The sequence below is a fragment of the Stegastes partitus genome, unplaced genomic scaffold, assembly GCF_000690725.1.
Source record: "Stegastes partitus isolate 25-593 unplaced genomic scaffold, Stegastes_partitus-1.0.2 Scaffold797, whole genome shotgun sequence".
Taxonomy (NCBI): domain Eukaryota; kingdom Metazoa; phylum Chordata; class Actinopteri; family Pomacentridae; genus Stegastes; species Stegastes partitus.
This window is the reverse complement of record NW_007578528.1, coordinates 271,206-287,515: the sequence shown is the minus strand read 5'-3', so window position 1 is coordinate 287,515 and position 16,310 is coordinate 271,206. Positions and strand designations below refer to the sequence as shown.

Below are 16,310 nucleotides of genomic sequence, written 5' to 3'. Positions count from 1 at the left end.
TCAGTCATGACGTGTTCAATGAAGGTTTAAATCAGCTCCTGGCTGATGAATTGTGTCTTTCTTGTTGTTGTTTTGGGGTTCAGGAGGTTAATTATCCACCACATTCATCCAATAAACGCACCGGTTTAATATAAATACCACCGCTGACGTTTGTACGAATCCAAATCCTCTGAAGTGAGTCACACCCAACGCAGCGACAACAAGCTTGTTGGCCGGTTGGGTCAGGATGTCACACCTCTGATTGGGACTAATCCTCACCTGGACACGCTCTGCTGGCTCTGGCACATGACTCGGACATGCAAGGTTACGCTAGTTACACTACTAGCTATACTACTAGCTATACTACTATTTACACTACTAGTTACACTACTAGCTGTATTGGGGTGGACTGGAGCCAGAGTGTCCCAGTGAGGAGGTCAACCTTCATCACATCCTGTTTACCTGAAGATACAAACATGGGCTGAAGTGACGGATAGTCTTCTTCTGTCAGACTTTCCTTCTACACGAGTTCTTTTCTTCTTCAACACTGTGCTGGTTTATGAACTCCTGATGGTTTCATGACTTATAAACACAGATTATTATTATTATTATTATTCAACAAGCTAACAGAAGAAGATCTCATTTGGATTTTGTCCTTCTCCTTCCTGTTAACTCTTTGATGTTCTACCACTGCGTCCGTCCTTTGGGGATCCTCTGTCTGACCTCTGCTGGTTTGTTCTGCAGGTTCCTTCACTGACAGAGAAGCAGGTGAAGCGCCTCTGATGCCTGGAGCCTCTGTGGATGGAGATCTGTGGAGCGTTTCTGCCTGATGCCTCCTTCACAACAGCTCAGAAGTCACCACAACCTTCACGTCTTTTGAAGTGAGGCCCAACTCCTCAGTGCTGCTGACCGATGGAGGGCCTCCTGAGGACCCCTCTGCTCCTCCTGCTGCTGCTCCTGCTGCTCCATCCTGCAGCCTCCACCTCTGACTTCGACGCCACGGCCCACCCCCGCTTCCTGTGCACCCCCATCCCCGTGGACGCCGACCCTTCCTGTTTTCCGGCGGCTGGACCGGGCAGTGGTGGGGCAGCGGCAGGGCATCAGAATGCGCCTCCTGCCGGCTGGTGGGGGGCGAGCGAGGAGGCCAAGGCCACCATCCTCCACCTGAGGGAGAGCCTGGTGCAGCAGAAGGAGACCATCCTGGACCAGAGGGAGACCATACGCGAGCTCACCGCCAAGCTCAGCCTGTGCGAGGGCTTCGGCCACGGCCACGACGAGCACCACGGCTCGGCCCCGCACCACCGCACCTACCCCGACAACGGCCACCACGGCAACCAGAAGGGTCACCACGGAAACCTCATCCCCGACTCGCCGCACCATGCCTCCTCGGCGGGAGGCCACCGGTCCGACGGAGGAGCAGGCCGCCAGCAGAAGGACAAGCACGGGACGCCGGGAGACATCTCCTCATCGCCGGAGCAGATGGAGAGGATGCTGCAGGCGCTGAAGGAGAGGCTGGACAACCTGCAGGTAAACAACAACAACAACAAACAGACAAACAAATAAACAGGACAACCTGCAGGTAAACAACAGGGAAAGAACGAAAGAAAAACAGAAACAAACAAACAACAGGTGTAATTAAACAGAGGTGTGCTCTGACTCGGTTGAAGGACAGTTGGATGGAGGATGTTTGTTTGTTTGTTTGTTTGTTTGTTTGTTTGTGTGTCTGTCTGTGTCCTCCTGTGCCTCCTCTGTGTTTGTCCACATCGGCTGTCGTCACTGATGTCTGATAGTTTTATTGTCTGAGCTGCAGCTCTTTTAGACAAAGAAGCAACAAAGGAGTTAATCTGATGAATCCAATCAGACTCTGGCAGCAGAGACTCTGACGTCCGTCAGCAGCGCTCACGGTTACTCATGTAGAGGAAGACAGTCAGGGCCGATGGGTTGCTTTGAGGTTATCTGGACGTTACCTGGACGTTTCACCGTCAGCCTCGTCCTTCCTGGAGCTCTCGTTGCTGCATCGTGACCACAGACAGATGTCAGCGTTCGGCTGAAGGGGGTCCGAGATCAGCAGGACTTAGCGTGATCTCCGCTGACAGACAGTAACGAGGCCACAAAGCTGGATTACCTGAGAGGAGGAGGACAGAGAGACGCAGTGAGACGGACAGACGGCATGTGACCACCACAGCATGAAATCATCACGTTTACAACACGACTCCTCACGTCCAGATCCTCATGTTCACATCTTACAGTTTAAAAGGTTTGATGTGAGAATCCACTGAAGGACCGGCGCTAAAATGTGCCTCTAACCACATTATTGCTACAGACCATCAGATCATTAGTGTTTATGACGTGTTGTAAAGAAAATCACAGGTTCTGCTCGTTATTCAGCTTTAGGATTACAAGGAAATAAAATCATGTCAGTTTGACCATTTCCATTAACACACAGTTGGGGGCTCGTCCGGGATCATGTTGACTGAACTTTTGTTTTTGTGAATGAATGAATGAATGAATGAATGAATGAATGAATGAATGAAGGTCCACTTAAAGGGTTCACTGTGATCAAGCAAACTGTTTTTGGAGGTTTACAGCAGGCTGGCTGTGCTGCTTAAACATTAAAAGCAAAACCAACAACTTGGAACAAATGTTGGCCTTTAAAGCATTTAACTGTTTTTAGAATCCGTCTCAAAAATCCTGTTTCTTACTGTTGGTAGGGTTTAGTCTGGTACCACCAGTCTGAGTTTGAGAGAACATCGGTGAGGCTGCAGATTAGTTCCTCACAGGTTTTTCACAACGATCTGAAGGAAAAAACAGCCGCCGTGAGTTTTTAAGGCGTGATGTTACAACTCTAACCAGCTGTTGGGCTCAAATAACATCTGTTCTGTCGCTGAGGAAGCTAAAGCTAGCAGCTAGTTAGCCCTTTAGCTAGCAGCAGATCTGTTGATCCAATGTGAAACCAGAGATACCTGCAGAGAGGACACAGCGTTTGTGACATACAAAGTGATGTTCGATGCTTCTGTCTGACCTGTTTCTGTTTTCCCGGCAGAAGAGGAACTCGTCCACCTCGTACTCGAGCTCCCTGAAGGAGCTCCTGCAGCGGAAGATCGGCGCCCTGGAGGAGCAGCTGCACCGCCACACCTCCGCCCTCAGCGGTGCCGATCACCACGGAGACGACGGAGACCACCACGATCACCACGACGACGACGACGACGGACACCATGACAACAACCACTACGATCACCATGGCAACAACGATGGACACCACGACGACCACTACGATCACCATGATGACGATGGACACCACGACGACCACCAAGACGACCACCACGACGGACACCACGACAGTGACGACGAACACCACGGCGACCATTCAGATCACCATGACGACAGCCACAACGACGACCACCACGATGCAGATGGTGACCATGACGATGGCCACCACCACGATGACGACGGCAGCGATCACCATAGCAACGAAGCCGACAGCCACAGCTACCTTCCACACACGGGATACAGAACACCGGGACCGAGGTCCAACAAGCTGGAGACGATACTGAATCAGCTTTACCTCACAGGTACGGCTCAATGTCCAGACGCTTAAGGTCCGATTCCTGCTCGTCGTGAAGGAGCAGAAACCCAGAGAACCAGGTTACAGTAGTGACACCAAAATGTTTTCTCTTCTTTGGCTCATTTTAAATGTACTTTTCTCTATTTTTGGTAACATCGAGTTAATTTAACAACACAAACAGAACCTGTAGGATCAATCTCTAATGAACTAAATCCAGAAATACTAAAATATTAAGACCACTAAGAGATTTAACCCCTAATAACACATGTCTGTGGATCAAAGTTAATTAATTGGAGGGTTTTTTTTCGTGAACATAAACCCTTTATGTCTTAAAAGTTCTCTGATGTAACTGTATACCGCTGTACCGGAGTTTTCCATAAAACTGTTCTACATAAAAGTGGTTCAGAAGAAGAATAATGATTCAGGAAGCCTCATTCTACAAACAGACGGCATTAGTTCTTTAGGTTTGTTACGTACGAAACTCTGGAACCTGTTTTTATCATCAATATGCTGCAGGTTCAAGGTAGAAACGCTCCGCTATGCAGACGACTGATTGTTTTACTCATGACGGGACATCTTGGGTGGAAAAATATCTTGAAGCAAAAAGCTTGATTTTCAGCTGATGGAGCCTCTAAGATCTCACCACTAAATGGAGCCGTAGATGTTCTGACGCCGTCTTTCTTTGACCAGATTCTAGCAGGAAGAAGCCTCAGAGTCCGGACGCCTTCCAGATCAGCTTCCCCATGAGGACCAACTACATGTACGGCCGTCTGAAGAGGACGCTGCTGCAGGAGATCTTCGCTCTGACGCTGTGTCTGTGGATAAAGGCCGGAGTCGGACCCGGACTGGGAACCCCGTTCTCCTACTCGGCGCCCGGACAGTCCAACGAGCTGGTTCTGATCGAGTGGGGCAACAACCCCATAGAGCTGCTGATCGACGACAAGGTGACGCACAGAAACTCCAGACGATCACCACGTCACACTGGAAAAAATAAAGTTTTTAGGTGTTGAGTATTTAACTGCTGTTTTACAGATTTTCCCTGTTTTGTTGAATTACAGACAATAACTAGTAAAAATATGAAAAAAGAAGCTTCCAGCTACATGTTAACTGTAAAAAAAAAACTAAAATACTAAAACATCCCAAACCTGTAAACAGCATCATTAATGAGTAAATGAGCAATCAGGAACTTGTTCTTTTATAATGTGTGACGGTCATTATACAGTTTATTGTATTTAAATCTGCTTAAATATGCAAATATAAATAAATATAATATTTTGTTACATTTATTTATTAATTTATTTGTTATGTTTTTAAAAATATTTTTAATGGTAACTTCTTTGAGCAATTCACAGTTAAAAAAAAGATTTTCATTGTTTTGTTATATTGATCAGATAAAATGAAAAATAGATTTAAACTGTAGATAATAATATATAATAATAATAATGTCAACTTTAAAAATCTGTATTTATTTATTTATTTTTTTTACAAATGGTGAATTGTTTTCTTCATAAAATTGATGCTATATTTTTTAACAGATATTTGCAGTTATTTAAAAGAAAAAATATGTATATTAAGAATTGAAGAAGAAAAAAAAAGATTAATTTACATGTTGGATGTAAAAATCAGGCCAAAACTGTAAATAATGTCCACTGTGTTGGTTTACCGTGTGTGACTATAAAATTACTGTATTTAAATACACTAAAATATAATTATTTTACTGTTCTTTGTGGTTATTCGTGCCATAATCTGACCAGTTTAAACTTAACTTAAAACTCTTAAAAGGACAATGATCTGTTGAAGCAACAGCCAGCGTCCAGCAGGGGGCAGTAGAACACGACTCTACCCTCTTGTAGGTGATGTTTCTGCAGGTTCTGTATGTTAAAGGCGATGTTTGTCTCCACAGACGGCGACGCTGCCGCTGTCCCTGAGCGACGGGAAGTGGCACCACGTCTGCGTGACCTGGTCGACCCGGGACGGCCAGTGGGAGGCCTACCAGGACGGGGTGCTGCGGGGGTCCGGGATGAACCTGTCGCCGTGGCACCCCATCAGGCCGGGAGGTGTCTTCATCCTGGGCCAGGAGCAGGTAAACGACTCAGGAGTTAACATTCAGGGGCTTCAAACCTTCTGGAAACCTTCTAGAATTCAACCTCAGAGTCGGACGCACTCTGAGTTCACATCCTTCAGTGCGGCTTTTATTTTTATATAATTCAGCATAAATCACTTTTTCCTTCATTTTTTAACACATCAAAGAAAATCACTAAAATAACAGCTAAAACATTTGCTGTTATTTCTGTAGATTTAAAACGTGACAGGGATCTACTTCTTAAGAACCTTTTTCCCGCCGCCTTCCACTGCTGCCAGGTTTTCAGTGTTTTTGTGTTTACTGGACGTTCTGCTAACGTTAAGTCGCTAACGCTGTGTTGGTCTCCAGGACACGCTCGGCGGACGCTTCGACGCCACCCAGTCCTTCATCGGCGAGATGTCCGACCTGCACATGTGGTCGCATGTCCTGAGCGCCGCCGACATCTACGGCCTGGCGTCCTGCGGCAGCCACCTGAGGGGCGACGTCATCGCCTGGGCGGAGTCGGAGGTGGAGCTCTACGGGGGCGTGGCCAGGTATCCCTTCGACCCGTGTCACTGAAGGAGGAGCCCACAGACACTGAAGTCCTTCCGACTCTGGCCTCGGCAGAGTCGACGCCTTCGTTTAGACTCAAACAGGAACTTTTTTCTAAAGAATAAAGACTCTGGATGGTGTTAGCTTCTTAGCCGGACGGTTTCCTGTTAGCTTCCCGTTCAGCTGCTGGATGTGACATATTGTCATGATGTGAATGAGACTCGCTTGGTCCCGTCGTGGTGACGAAGCTTTAGTTTGGTAGAAACTCTGGATCCTCTTTCTGAAGGTTTCCATGAAACATACGGCTGATGTACCAAAGAATCGTAGAACTGAAGCGTCTGTAGGTAGCACAGGTTTGACTTCAGACTTTTTCTCGACTGTTGCCTCCATTTTTTTTTTTTTTTTTACTGCAGCAGGAAAATCTGAGACCAACACCTGGAAAGTCTTTATATTATTTTACTATATTGTTATTTTTTACACGTTCTGGACTCAACGTTTGTTCACCGTCTCTTTTCACTGAGTTAGATCCTCGTTCTGCTGCACTGTGAATCTGTGAATCTGAATCTGGCCTTGACTCTTGTACATTTATTACCGCACATCGGAGCAAAGTTCTGCTGTTGTCCTCAAGTTTTTGTGTAAATAAAAATGTGAAAGTAACTTGTTTTGTTGTTTTATTGATCATTAAAAAGCAATTGAGGCGTCTGTTCTCGCAGCTTAATTAAATGAACTGTTGTAGAAAGAAAATAAATCCTGATTTATTGAACTAGATTTAATCACAAACATTATTTTCATTTGATATGATGATGTTGCATCAACTTAACTTTCTGCGTCAACTGATTTAAAACTAAATTCAAGTTGTGTTGATTTAATAAAATAAGCTCAAAAACTTGATTTTGTTTCACTTCAGGATTTTGAGCTCAGTCACTGATCTCATAAATTCTGTGATTCAGTGTTAAATGCACTTATTTCCTCCTCTGTGACATGAAACTGAAGATATTTGAGTTGTGGCGCCGCGCTTCCTCTTTTTCTGACATTTTAGGGAGCAAACAGCTGATCGATTAGTCCAGAAAACAATCCACAGATTAATAAACCATGAAAACAATCTTTAGTTATTAAATCATTATCATGTAAATTACATTTTAGGTGAAGATTTGGTGGAAACGTCATTTTTTGTTTTTATCTGCAGCTGAAACTGCAAAACTATCACTGAATGAATCTTCCGTGAACACGATGAAGCTGCATCTCCTCACAGTTTGAACAGTTTTAGTTAATCAACAGAAATGTTTGAGATCTTCAGAGTTTCTTTGGTGGAATCTGAGCTGGAACGTCTGCTTGCTTCACTTATTTGGTTTCATTTCTTCATTTTAATTTGTTGAACTCGTTAGTTCTGATGATTTCACTCGACATAATAAACTCATGTCGGCCTCGCGGTTGTTATTTCACTGAAAGCTCTAAATGTGATCCAGTAACTCAGTAATAATAGAAACTGTTCAGTAGAGCTGGGACATGTTAATACTGGACGGCTTTAAACTTCATCAACATTCACAGACACACGTTCTAATTTAAAGTAGAAACTTAATTTGAACCTTTGATACTCACAGAAGAGCTGCAGCAGGTCCAGGTTCTGCCCTCCAGCTTTGATCCGAACACGTGTTCTGGTGGAATAAAGAGGCAGCAGCCGGCGCTCTGTTTACCGTTTATTGTTACACAGCAGTTTACTGGCACCGACGTGGTTTTCCTGTTGCTACATTTACAGATGATTCATCCGTCATCACCTCACAGCCAACAAAAATAAATAAATACAAAATAAAGACATCTTCTGAAGGAGGTGGCGGCTCTGGGGAGAGAGGAGTCGGGTCGCTTTAGTGTTCTTCTCGTGTTTCAATGGATAAAATTAGAGTTATTTTTGGCAACTTTGCACTTCAAGAATCCCCAGAAAGTGAAGGCCTACAGACAGAAGCACAAACGTGGAAGTAGAGTCCGGTGGGTCTGATGAAGACGTGGGAGAGAGAAGGCGACTCCAGATCTGTCTGGACGCGGCGGCGAGAACCTGCTGCAACCGACCAGGAGGTGGCGCTGCTGTGTCCTTACATCCTTCAGCGTATTGCAGTGTGAGACACTACCACTAGACGGCGCTAAAGAGTGTAAAGTCATGCTCTCTGCGGGTCTGCGAGGCGTACACTTCATCATCCACAATTTCTACGAGCGAGTCGACGGCACACGTGGCAGGAAAGTTATTCTGAGGAGAGACGGGGAGGTTCTTCATCATCTAACGAGTTCTGAGTCATCACTGATCAGCTGGAAGTGAAGCTGCAGGACTCTGGAAGAGCTTCGACTGCTTTCCATGAGTCCAGCTCTGAAACCTCCAGAGATCCCCTCAGAAACAATCCCTCACATGGAGCTACTGTCACAGGCCTTCAGAAACGTCCACCGAGTGTTTTTCTCTAATTAAAGCATCTTCAAAGTCGACTCTGGAAGACCTTCGACTGCTTTCCATGGAGCCCAGACACAATGAGAAGCTCTAAAACCTCCACATGTCCGGCGCTGTGTCGGCCCACTGAGCTCCATCCACAGAGTGACTGACCAACATGTACCTAGAACCGCGACCAGAACCACTCCTTCAGTCTTCCTCGGTCAAACAGAAACCATACATTTTAATAGTCGATTAGACATGCAGTTCCATTAATGGCCAGTAGGTCACATCTACAGCTTCGCTTTTGTGAACTGTGACAAAGTTTACGTCATGCACACTCGTGGACGCCGTGGGAAGTCCAGTCGGTCTTACAGTTTGCGTCCCATCAAATATATACGTAAGAAGCCGTGCGATGCATTCTGGCAGCAGCGAGTCGCGCTTTAAGAGGCGGAGCGTCACACTGAAGGCTTCTCATTAGCAGGAAGTCGACATTTAAGCTTAACGAAGGGCGTCCTGCTCAACGCTCCTCCTTTGAAATCTCCCTCCAGGTGAATGTTTCTATAGATGTAAAGAAGTTGGAACTAGTTTTGACTCCATTCGTGTCTAAAAACATTAATACTCTACTAGTTCGCCTCATGGACTCATCTACGTCTCTTTCATGACCAACATGGACTCTGGTGTGCTGGTGGACACCATGGAAAGCGCAACCGGTCTTATAGTTTGTGTCCACAGTTCTCTGCACGACCTCTGGAAACTCAGAAAAAGCTAACTGCCGTCGATGTAAAGAGAAGTTCGGCCGATTTCGCCTCACGTTCTGTCAGAGACACGATTCAGGGAACTGTTTCAGAAGGAGTGGCCATGTTGGTCCGGGTTGAACGTCTACAGATGAAGCGTCGGTCCGACCGGGTGCAGCCAGTATCTGTTGTAGGAGGGTGTAGCTTGAACTGGTTTCCTCTATCGTGCTACGACGTTGTTGCACCAACATCGATCCCGTCACTGTCTAGCTAGCTTGAAGGACTCTGTTGCGCTCATGTGCAGTAGCATACGTCTTCCATGCGTGGGCGCTGTTGGGTAACATGTAGAGGACAAAATGTACGCCTCGCAGACCTCCGCGTCCCCGCAGACGCTGTGAGTCCAACACTGGCCTCAGAGTGTCGTCAGTCAGAGTAACAGCATTTTCTCCAAAATGCTAGAATTGATAAAGTGCAGTAGACGGTTCTTCTTCCTACCATCTAAAATCCAATCCATTAAACTACTAGTTCATGAACTGTCAAGCAAAAAAGTCTATCACTGGACACAAGTCTAAACTGATCCATTACATCTGAATATTCTGACTATAACATAATGACGTCGGTTAGTGTTCCTTGTTTCGCCGTCGTGGAAAATTGCAGCTTCTTCACAGCCAATCACTGAGCTCCGCTTTGTGCTTTACCGAGTCAGATTCAAGAGAGAAAAACTAAGGAGAGAACATAAAGAGCCTACAATCGAACAGGATCATTCAGCTTCCGTGTTAAATGCAATTTCTCTAAGTCAACAAAGAACACTAACGCCGTGGAATCAGTGCACTAGCATGATCGGCCTCCGTTCGTCCACATGCAGTAATACAGTAGCTCGTACAAAAATCAGATCTTAACAAAAGATAAAGAATAAATTAAATCATTTCTATGTGTGTCGTAAACAAATATGCTAACGTCTATTTACAGAAAGTGTACATCGTGATGAGCTGCCTTTGTGATTTCACGGTACCGGCTCTGACAGGTGAGACAGGTGCGGCAGGAAGGGGATGAACTGTGGCATGCGTACATCTGAGAGGACATGACGGCGGCGGCGGCGGCGACTGCTCAGTATTAGTGTCATAAAGGATTCGTTAACAAGCCTCCCGACTAGTTTTCTACTTCTGCTATTGCTCGGACATGTTCGGAAACATGCTGAAGGAAACGTGGTCTCGTGAGCCGAGACACGAAGCTGCCAACGCCCCGCCTCCAACACCAACAGTCACTTGGCGATAAAAACGTCAGTAAATATACAGTGATGAGGTTTCCCCTCACAGAACCTCAGCAGTCAATCTAAAACCCTTAACCAGTGTCTCAATACTGAATTCACATTTTTTTCGGCACAATCAAGAAAGAAACGCTGTGATTTCTGAGTTTTTCCACTGCAGGAGCCTGATCTCACTTCTTCTGTTTCCCTTAAATCAAAGTGCAGCAAAACAAAGAGGAACCAGAACAACGGAGGCTTTAGGTTATTGGAGGAGGTTCAAGACGAAAACTGCAACCAGACGAGGACAGAAACACTTTTTGTCGTCTCCAAATGTACCTTTAGGTCAATTTTTCTTGCCTGAAAATGGCCCTTAAAAGTGTTTGATGCAGCCTGAACCCGCTCAGAGAAAACAAGCTCCTGCAGTGGAAAACCTGCTAACATCTAGTGTAAAGTTGGGCTTCCCGACAGCTGAAGCTCCTGCTGCCCAGAACATCCAGGACCAGGCTCACACCAGTGCAGATAAAGCTCACGTTCTGAAAGTTCACGGTCCTAAACTGAAGCTAAAACGCAGATGAAATACGAGTTTTCTTCTCTGAGGCGCGAGGACATGAATTCAGCAGCCTGTAGTGTTTCTCTTTAGTGACTTTTTCTTCCTTTCAGGGTTTCTACGCGGCTAAAGCGAGCCGTTTCCATGCAAGTTCATTTAAAGTGAAGGTTTGAAATGCTGCAAAAATGTATGAATGAATGTCTTTGCAGCGAGTAAAGCAGGAAGTTGGCGCTTTAAGCTTCATTAACTGTAATAAACGGAGAACAAGGAGCTAAAAACTAAACCAGCCGAGCTACAGATACAGAAAAACAACAACTTTGTCCTTGGAAGCTGGGAAAGTTAGAATAAGTTGTTAAAGCGTGCTGGTGATGAACATCGAGCGAGGTGCTTGTTTCAGGGTCGAGCTGGATTACTGGTGATCAAGAAGGACTGATAATGGATTAAATGTTGTACATGAGCAGCACGTCTCTCTGCTAAAGCAGCGCAATCAGTTTATTTCATCTGTAACCTCGTCACTAAAATAAAGAAGCGACACAGATGATCAGACAGATGCTGAACGTCGGACACCGCGTGAGCGACAGTCGTGTGATTTTAAGGTTTGCTGGTCAGAACTTATTTCTGTGGTCACTATTGGCCGTTTCTTTTTAAATCAGCTTCAGGTTAAAACATAAATGTGTTCGAGTCTTTTCCGTTTGAGAGCTGCTCAGACTTGTGAAGCTGCTGCTGAAGACTCATTTCGTTGGCGCCTGATTCTCTGATTTCTGTCATCGTGTCTGAGTTTTGCTCGTTTTATTTTTCCTTAGTCGCTGTGTTTTACTATTTTTCTGTACATTTTACTTAATGTGCTGTATAAATGAATCAGTCATCTGAAATCACGACGGTCAGCGTTTTCAGATCCTTCGATACGACGTGTGAACCAAACGTCCGAACAGGAAACCCACAGAAACCATCAGCACTGGTGTGAACGTGGCCGGATGCTCTCCACCTGGAGGCCGAGCGGCAGAGTCGGGAAGCCGGACCGACGTAGTGTTTAACAGAACCAGAAGGTCTGGTCCACGGGACAGCAGGAAGTCCTCACAGCGGGAGGGTTAACGAAACTTCTGAACAGGTAGTTGAGGAGCAGGAACAAAGGAAGACAGGAAGGAGAACCAAGGCAGATCTACGGCTGCTCCTCCTTCTTCTTCAGCGATATACGCTTCTTCCTGGCGGCGAGCATCTCGTAGAAAGGGTCGACGCTGACGGCAGACCTGAGCAGACGACAGGAACGTTACAGGAAATAAAAGGCTGTGCACGATTTAGACAGTTAGCAACAGCTCTGGTCTGCTTCTGGTTCTGTGTTCATGATCCTGACTGCTTCACAGATAGATCACCGGCTCTGAATGTAAATGTTTAAATGCTCGTGTTGCTTTAGAATTAGTTTTGTGAACAATAATAAAAGCACATGGATCCAGCAGGTTGGAGGTTCCTCTCAGTCTCTCTGAGGAAACACTGGAGCAGTTCACCTGAAACTCTCTGGATTTGTAGCTTATCACAGGATCTGCTGCAAACTCTTGATGTTTTTGGAGAAACTTTAAATAAGACGATAAAATGAAGCAACTCTGATTAAACATCATGACTTTAAGCTCAGTTTTAGGTGTTTTTTAACTTCACATTTACACATGATGCGTTCAAGGACTGTGTAAAAATCCGACATCGGCCCTCCTGTTTCGACAGTCTCTGAGAACTGGTGCCATTGTTGGTTCTCTTTCAAACCTGGATCAGAGGTCTAATCCCCGATACACAGAGCAGCTGACAGATCGCTGCATGGTCAGATGCTCTACATGACAGATCAGGAGGCTGGAGTCCAACCACGAGCACAAACACAGGAAGATAAAGTCTGAATATTGAGTCCATTTTTTGTGGATATGTGACTAAACTCTAATTCTGAAGCAACAACACAAACGTGAAAAGTTTAAACTAAGAGACTAATTTTGAAGCGTCACATCGTCGACTTTTCTCTGCAGGTGAAATATTCAGTTTCACACCTCTGACCAGCAGGTGGCGCCTTTTTATTTCTATTCACCAGCTGAGTGGTTTAAAGCAGGAGCGAGTGAAGCAGCTGTGTCCCTTTATATTCTGGAGATGACCTGCTGATCTGAACTCTTTTTTTTGAACCTACTTGATGCTGTGGATCCACTCGTCCTTCTCCTCAGGTGTGGGAGCAGAGATCCGGTAAACCATGTGGTTTCCCTCCACCACCCTCCCGTCGGCCTCCGTCTTACAGGCCTTGATCAGCTGGCCGCGGTTGTTGGGGATGTAGAGCTCGAAGCAGTTCTGACGGCAGAGAGATAAAGAAACTTCCGTCAGCGTGTCGACGCCTGTGATGCTGCTGACAGTTTTCTAGGAGTGACATCATTTCTGTCCAGTTTCAGTCACTTGTGTTTTAAAAATGACTCACAACTCAAAAGCAACGTCTGATTTCAGGACTTAACTTTCAGAACATCCTTCTTTATTATTACTTTTGTCAGTTACTCTGTGGGTTTTTCTTTCTCTCTCAGTTTTCTCCAGGCGTACATCTGAATAAAGAATAAGTGTGCATGCTTACGGGCTTCCTGGGGTCCTCGACCTCGCGGATGCTCAGGTTTTCCAAAGGAATGATGCCTCGAGGTTCCTTATCCTGTTGGTGCAACATTTAGGCTTTTATTGACAGTTTCATTGGTTGCGGCAGAAACATGCAACCAGGTGAGAAATGCACTAAGAACCCAACGCTGACTGTTAGCTGAACCGCTAACAGACGCCCTGTTAGCAAACAAACCGGAGTCAGTGTTTGGCTTTTGTCAGGCTCTGGTGATACGTGTTAGCTTGTCTGACTCCTACTGTTTTTACTTTTATCTATATGGGAGTGTGCAAACCAGACAATTTCATTGCCCATATCTATCTATCTATCCATCCATCCATCCATCCATCCATCTTGACAGAATAACTGTTTTCAGCTCCAACAGACATTTCCACAAAAAAGCAAAAACATCCAAAACTATCAGTGAGCATGACAGAGATCCACAGACAGCGAGTTTCTCATCCCCTCCAGGAACACTTACTGTGGTGTACTCAAAGTAGTAAAGGCAGTTATCCGTGAGGATGAACCATCGGCGCTTCCAGGTTTTCACTCGTCCTCCTGAAACACAGAAACAGCGGCGACGATGAGCGAGGCGAGTTCACGGGAAACTACGAGGGACGCACGATGACGTCGTATCGTTAACAATAAATATGGGAAAAGTGAACGCTGACAAACGTCCCGTTCAGGCTGAAGACGCTCAATAAAAATAAACATGGGACTGTTTAAGGAGTTTAAGTTTTCTTGTTTTCTACTCGTAGACGGACACATTTGAAGAGACTGTAGAGAATACAGAAGTAACTAAGTACATTTAAGTGCTGCACTAAATACAGCAATACAGCATATAGAGTATTAATGCATTTTATTATAAATGATATGTTTGTGCCTCCAACAGTAATCAAACCATAAACACAACAATAAAACTCAAAAATCAAAAGCAACAAACCATGAAGCTAAAAATGGAACTGAAAGATGATTTATTTAATTATATGAATATAAAAAAAGAGTGAGAAACCCTACAGCTATTATAATAATGGAGATAATTATTATTATTATACTATATTTATATTATAATGTTTAGACACACACACACACGTATATAAAATATAAAACGTTCGTCCCCCTGCAGGAGAGACACCACGTTCTTTGTGATTATTATATTATTGATAAATCTGTGCAGCTACATGTGCAACAAAAGCTTCAGAAAATATCTGCCAAACTCAACCATGGTGCACCCCACACACGACTCTACGGTCTACAGTTTACAGCAAACTACCAGACTAGATCTCCTCTACAGTGTTTGAATGCGACGACTCCGTCAGTACATACCTCCTGAGAAAACAAGCAGCGGCAGTAGAGGACGGAAATCGCAGCGAGAAGCAGAGACAAGAGGAACCAGAGGATTTAGAGACAGACAGAGAAACATGGAGGAGGAAGAGAAGGAGAGAGTTCATATTAGTGACACAGATCTCAGGCCCCGCCATGCAGAGGAACACAATCACACGATCAGATCAGAAGGTGTTCACGGTGGCGGCGCTCGCGTTCGGACGCCGACGACTCGAGTGGAGGCAGAGAGGCAGCAAACCTCAGAGACCGGAGGTTTCACCACAGCACTAAGCCTCAGAGGAACTCGTCACGGTAAACAAGACGATGAAGAAGAAGCAGAGCGGCTTCGTCTCACCCAGCTTCAGCAGCCAGCCCTCTCTGTCGGGGTTGAAGAAGGTGTGCGTCAGGTCGTTGCCGTCGTCCTCGGGGATCTTGAAGGGCTCGTTTTTGATGCTCTCGTACAGGTTCTGGGGGATGAAGACGGAAACAACAGTAAGCAAAAGCACCAGCAGAGGAGAGCGAAGAGCGGCGGGGCGGAGCCGGTCGTACTCTGAGCAGCTCCTCCGGCAGGTCGCCGCCCTCGTTGATGCCCCGGTTCATGGAGATGAAGCGGTCCACGCCGGGCTTGTCCCTCACGTTGGGGTTGTGGAGGCTCGTGTTCAGCATGATGATAGCGAAGGACAGCACGTAACACGTGTCTGCCAACAGAGGAGACACCAGAGGACAAGGAAACACTCAGTAGGTGTAGTGCTCAACGCTCGATTAGAAAGACAGAAAGAACTCACACCTGTTTGTTTTTCATCTGTTTAACTGCAAGAAGTCTTAAAGTAATGGCTCCAAATATTATCAGAATAAATAAAACAGAACGCCTTGACCATCGTTGCCCCATTAAAGTTTTACTCCTCTGGTGGTGCAAAAAGGATAAAAGCATAAAAAGACTTTTACAGCCGTCCTCAGATGTATTCATCTCCTCCCATTAGAGAAAAGACAAAACCCACAGCAGTCCCTCAGATAACTGGAAACTGGAAAAAGTAATAAGAAATAAAAATGTGCTAAATTATAATTTGGTGAAATAAGACGTTGCTTTGAATTGTGGTTGAAAAGAATAATTTAAAAAACAAACAAAACTGTGGTGGACCAATGAGAGGCCTTTGCTGATGAGCAGTGGACCAATGAGAGGCCTTTGCTGATGAGCAGTGGACCAATGAGAGGCCTTTGCTGATGAGCAGCGGACCAATGAGAGGCCTTTGCTGATGAGCAGCGGACCAATGAGAGGCCTTTGCTGATGAGCAG

At 45.4% G+C, this 16,310-nt stretch overlaps 2 protein-coding genes across 2 annotated transcripts in view; one reads left to right on the top strand and one right to left on the bottom strand.

Annotated features, from left to right (window-relative positions):
• Positions 1 to 891: 891 nt before the first annotated feature.
• On the top strand, positions 892 to 6,815 carry LOC103364954 (neuronal pentraxin-1). Its single transcript, XM_008292256.1, has 5 exons — positions 892 to 1,506; positions 3,023 to 3,551; positions 4,235 to 4,488; positions 5,448 to 5,627; positions 5,976 to 6,815. Exons 1-5 carry the CDS (start codon positions 892 to 894, stop codon positions 6,183 to 6,185), a joined length of 1,788 nt encoding a protein of 595 aa, XP_008290478.1. The 3' UTR covers positions 6,186 to 6,815.
• Positions 6,816 to 7,842: 1,027 nt separating this feature from the next.
• cyth2 (cytohesin 2) overlaps positions 7,843 to 16,310 on the bottom strand; it is a 15,684-nt gene continuing 7,216 nt past the window's right edge. The window contains exons 7-12 of the mRNA XM_008292245.1: positions 15,567 to 15,715; positions 15,373 to 15,484; positions 14,176 to 14,252; positions 13,683 to 13,754; positions 13,257 to 13,411; positions 7,843 to 12,345 (exon numbers count right to left, since the gene is read on the bottom strand). Of these exons, the coding sequence (XP_008290467.1) occupies positions 12,258 to 12,345; positions 13,257 to 13,411; positions 13,683 to 13,754; positions 14,176 to 14,252; positions 15,373 to 15,484; positions 15,567 to 15,715 (653 nt within the window). The 3' untranslated portion in view covers positions 7,843 to 12,257. The remainder of the gene's footprint in view (positions 12,346 to 13,256; positions 13,412 to 13,682; positions 13,755 to 14,175; positions 14,253 to 15,372; positions 15,485 to 15,566; positions 15,716 to 16,310) is intronic.

Coding starts and splice junctions, on each gene's coding strand:
- LOC103364954 (XM_008292256.1), top strand. CDS start 892: ATGGAGGGCCTCCTGAGGACCCCTCTGCTCCTCCTGCTGCTGCTCCTG. Junction 1,507..3,022: donor AGAGGCTGGACAACCTGCAG/GTAAACAACAAC, acceptor TTTTCCCGGCAG/AAGAGGAACTCGTCCACCTC. Junction 5,628..5,975: donor TCATCCTGGGCCAGGAGCAG/GTAAACGACTCA, acceptor GTTGGTCTCCAG/GACACGCTCGGCGGACGCTT.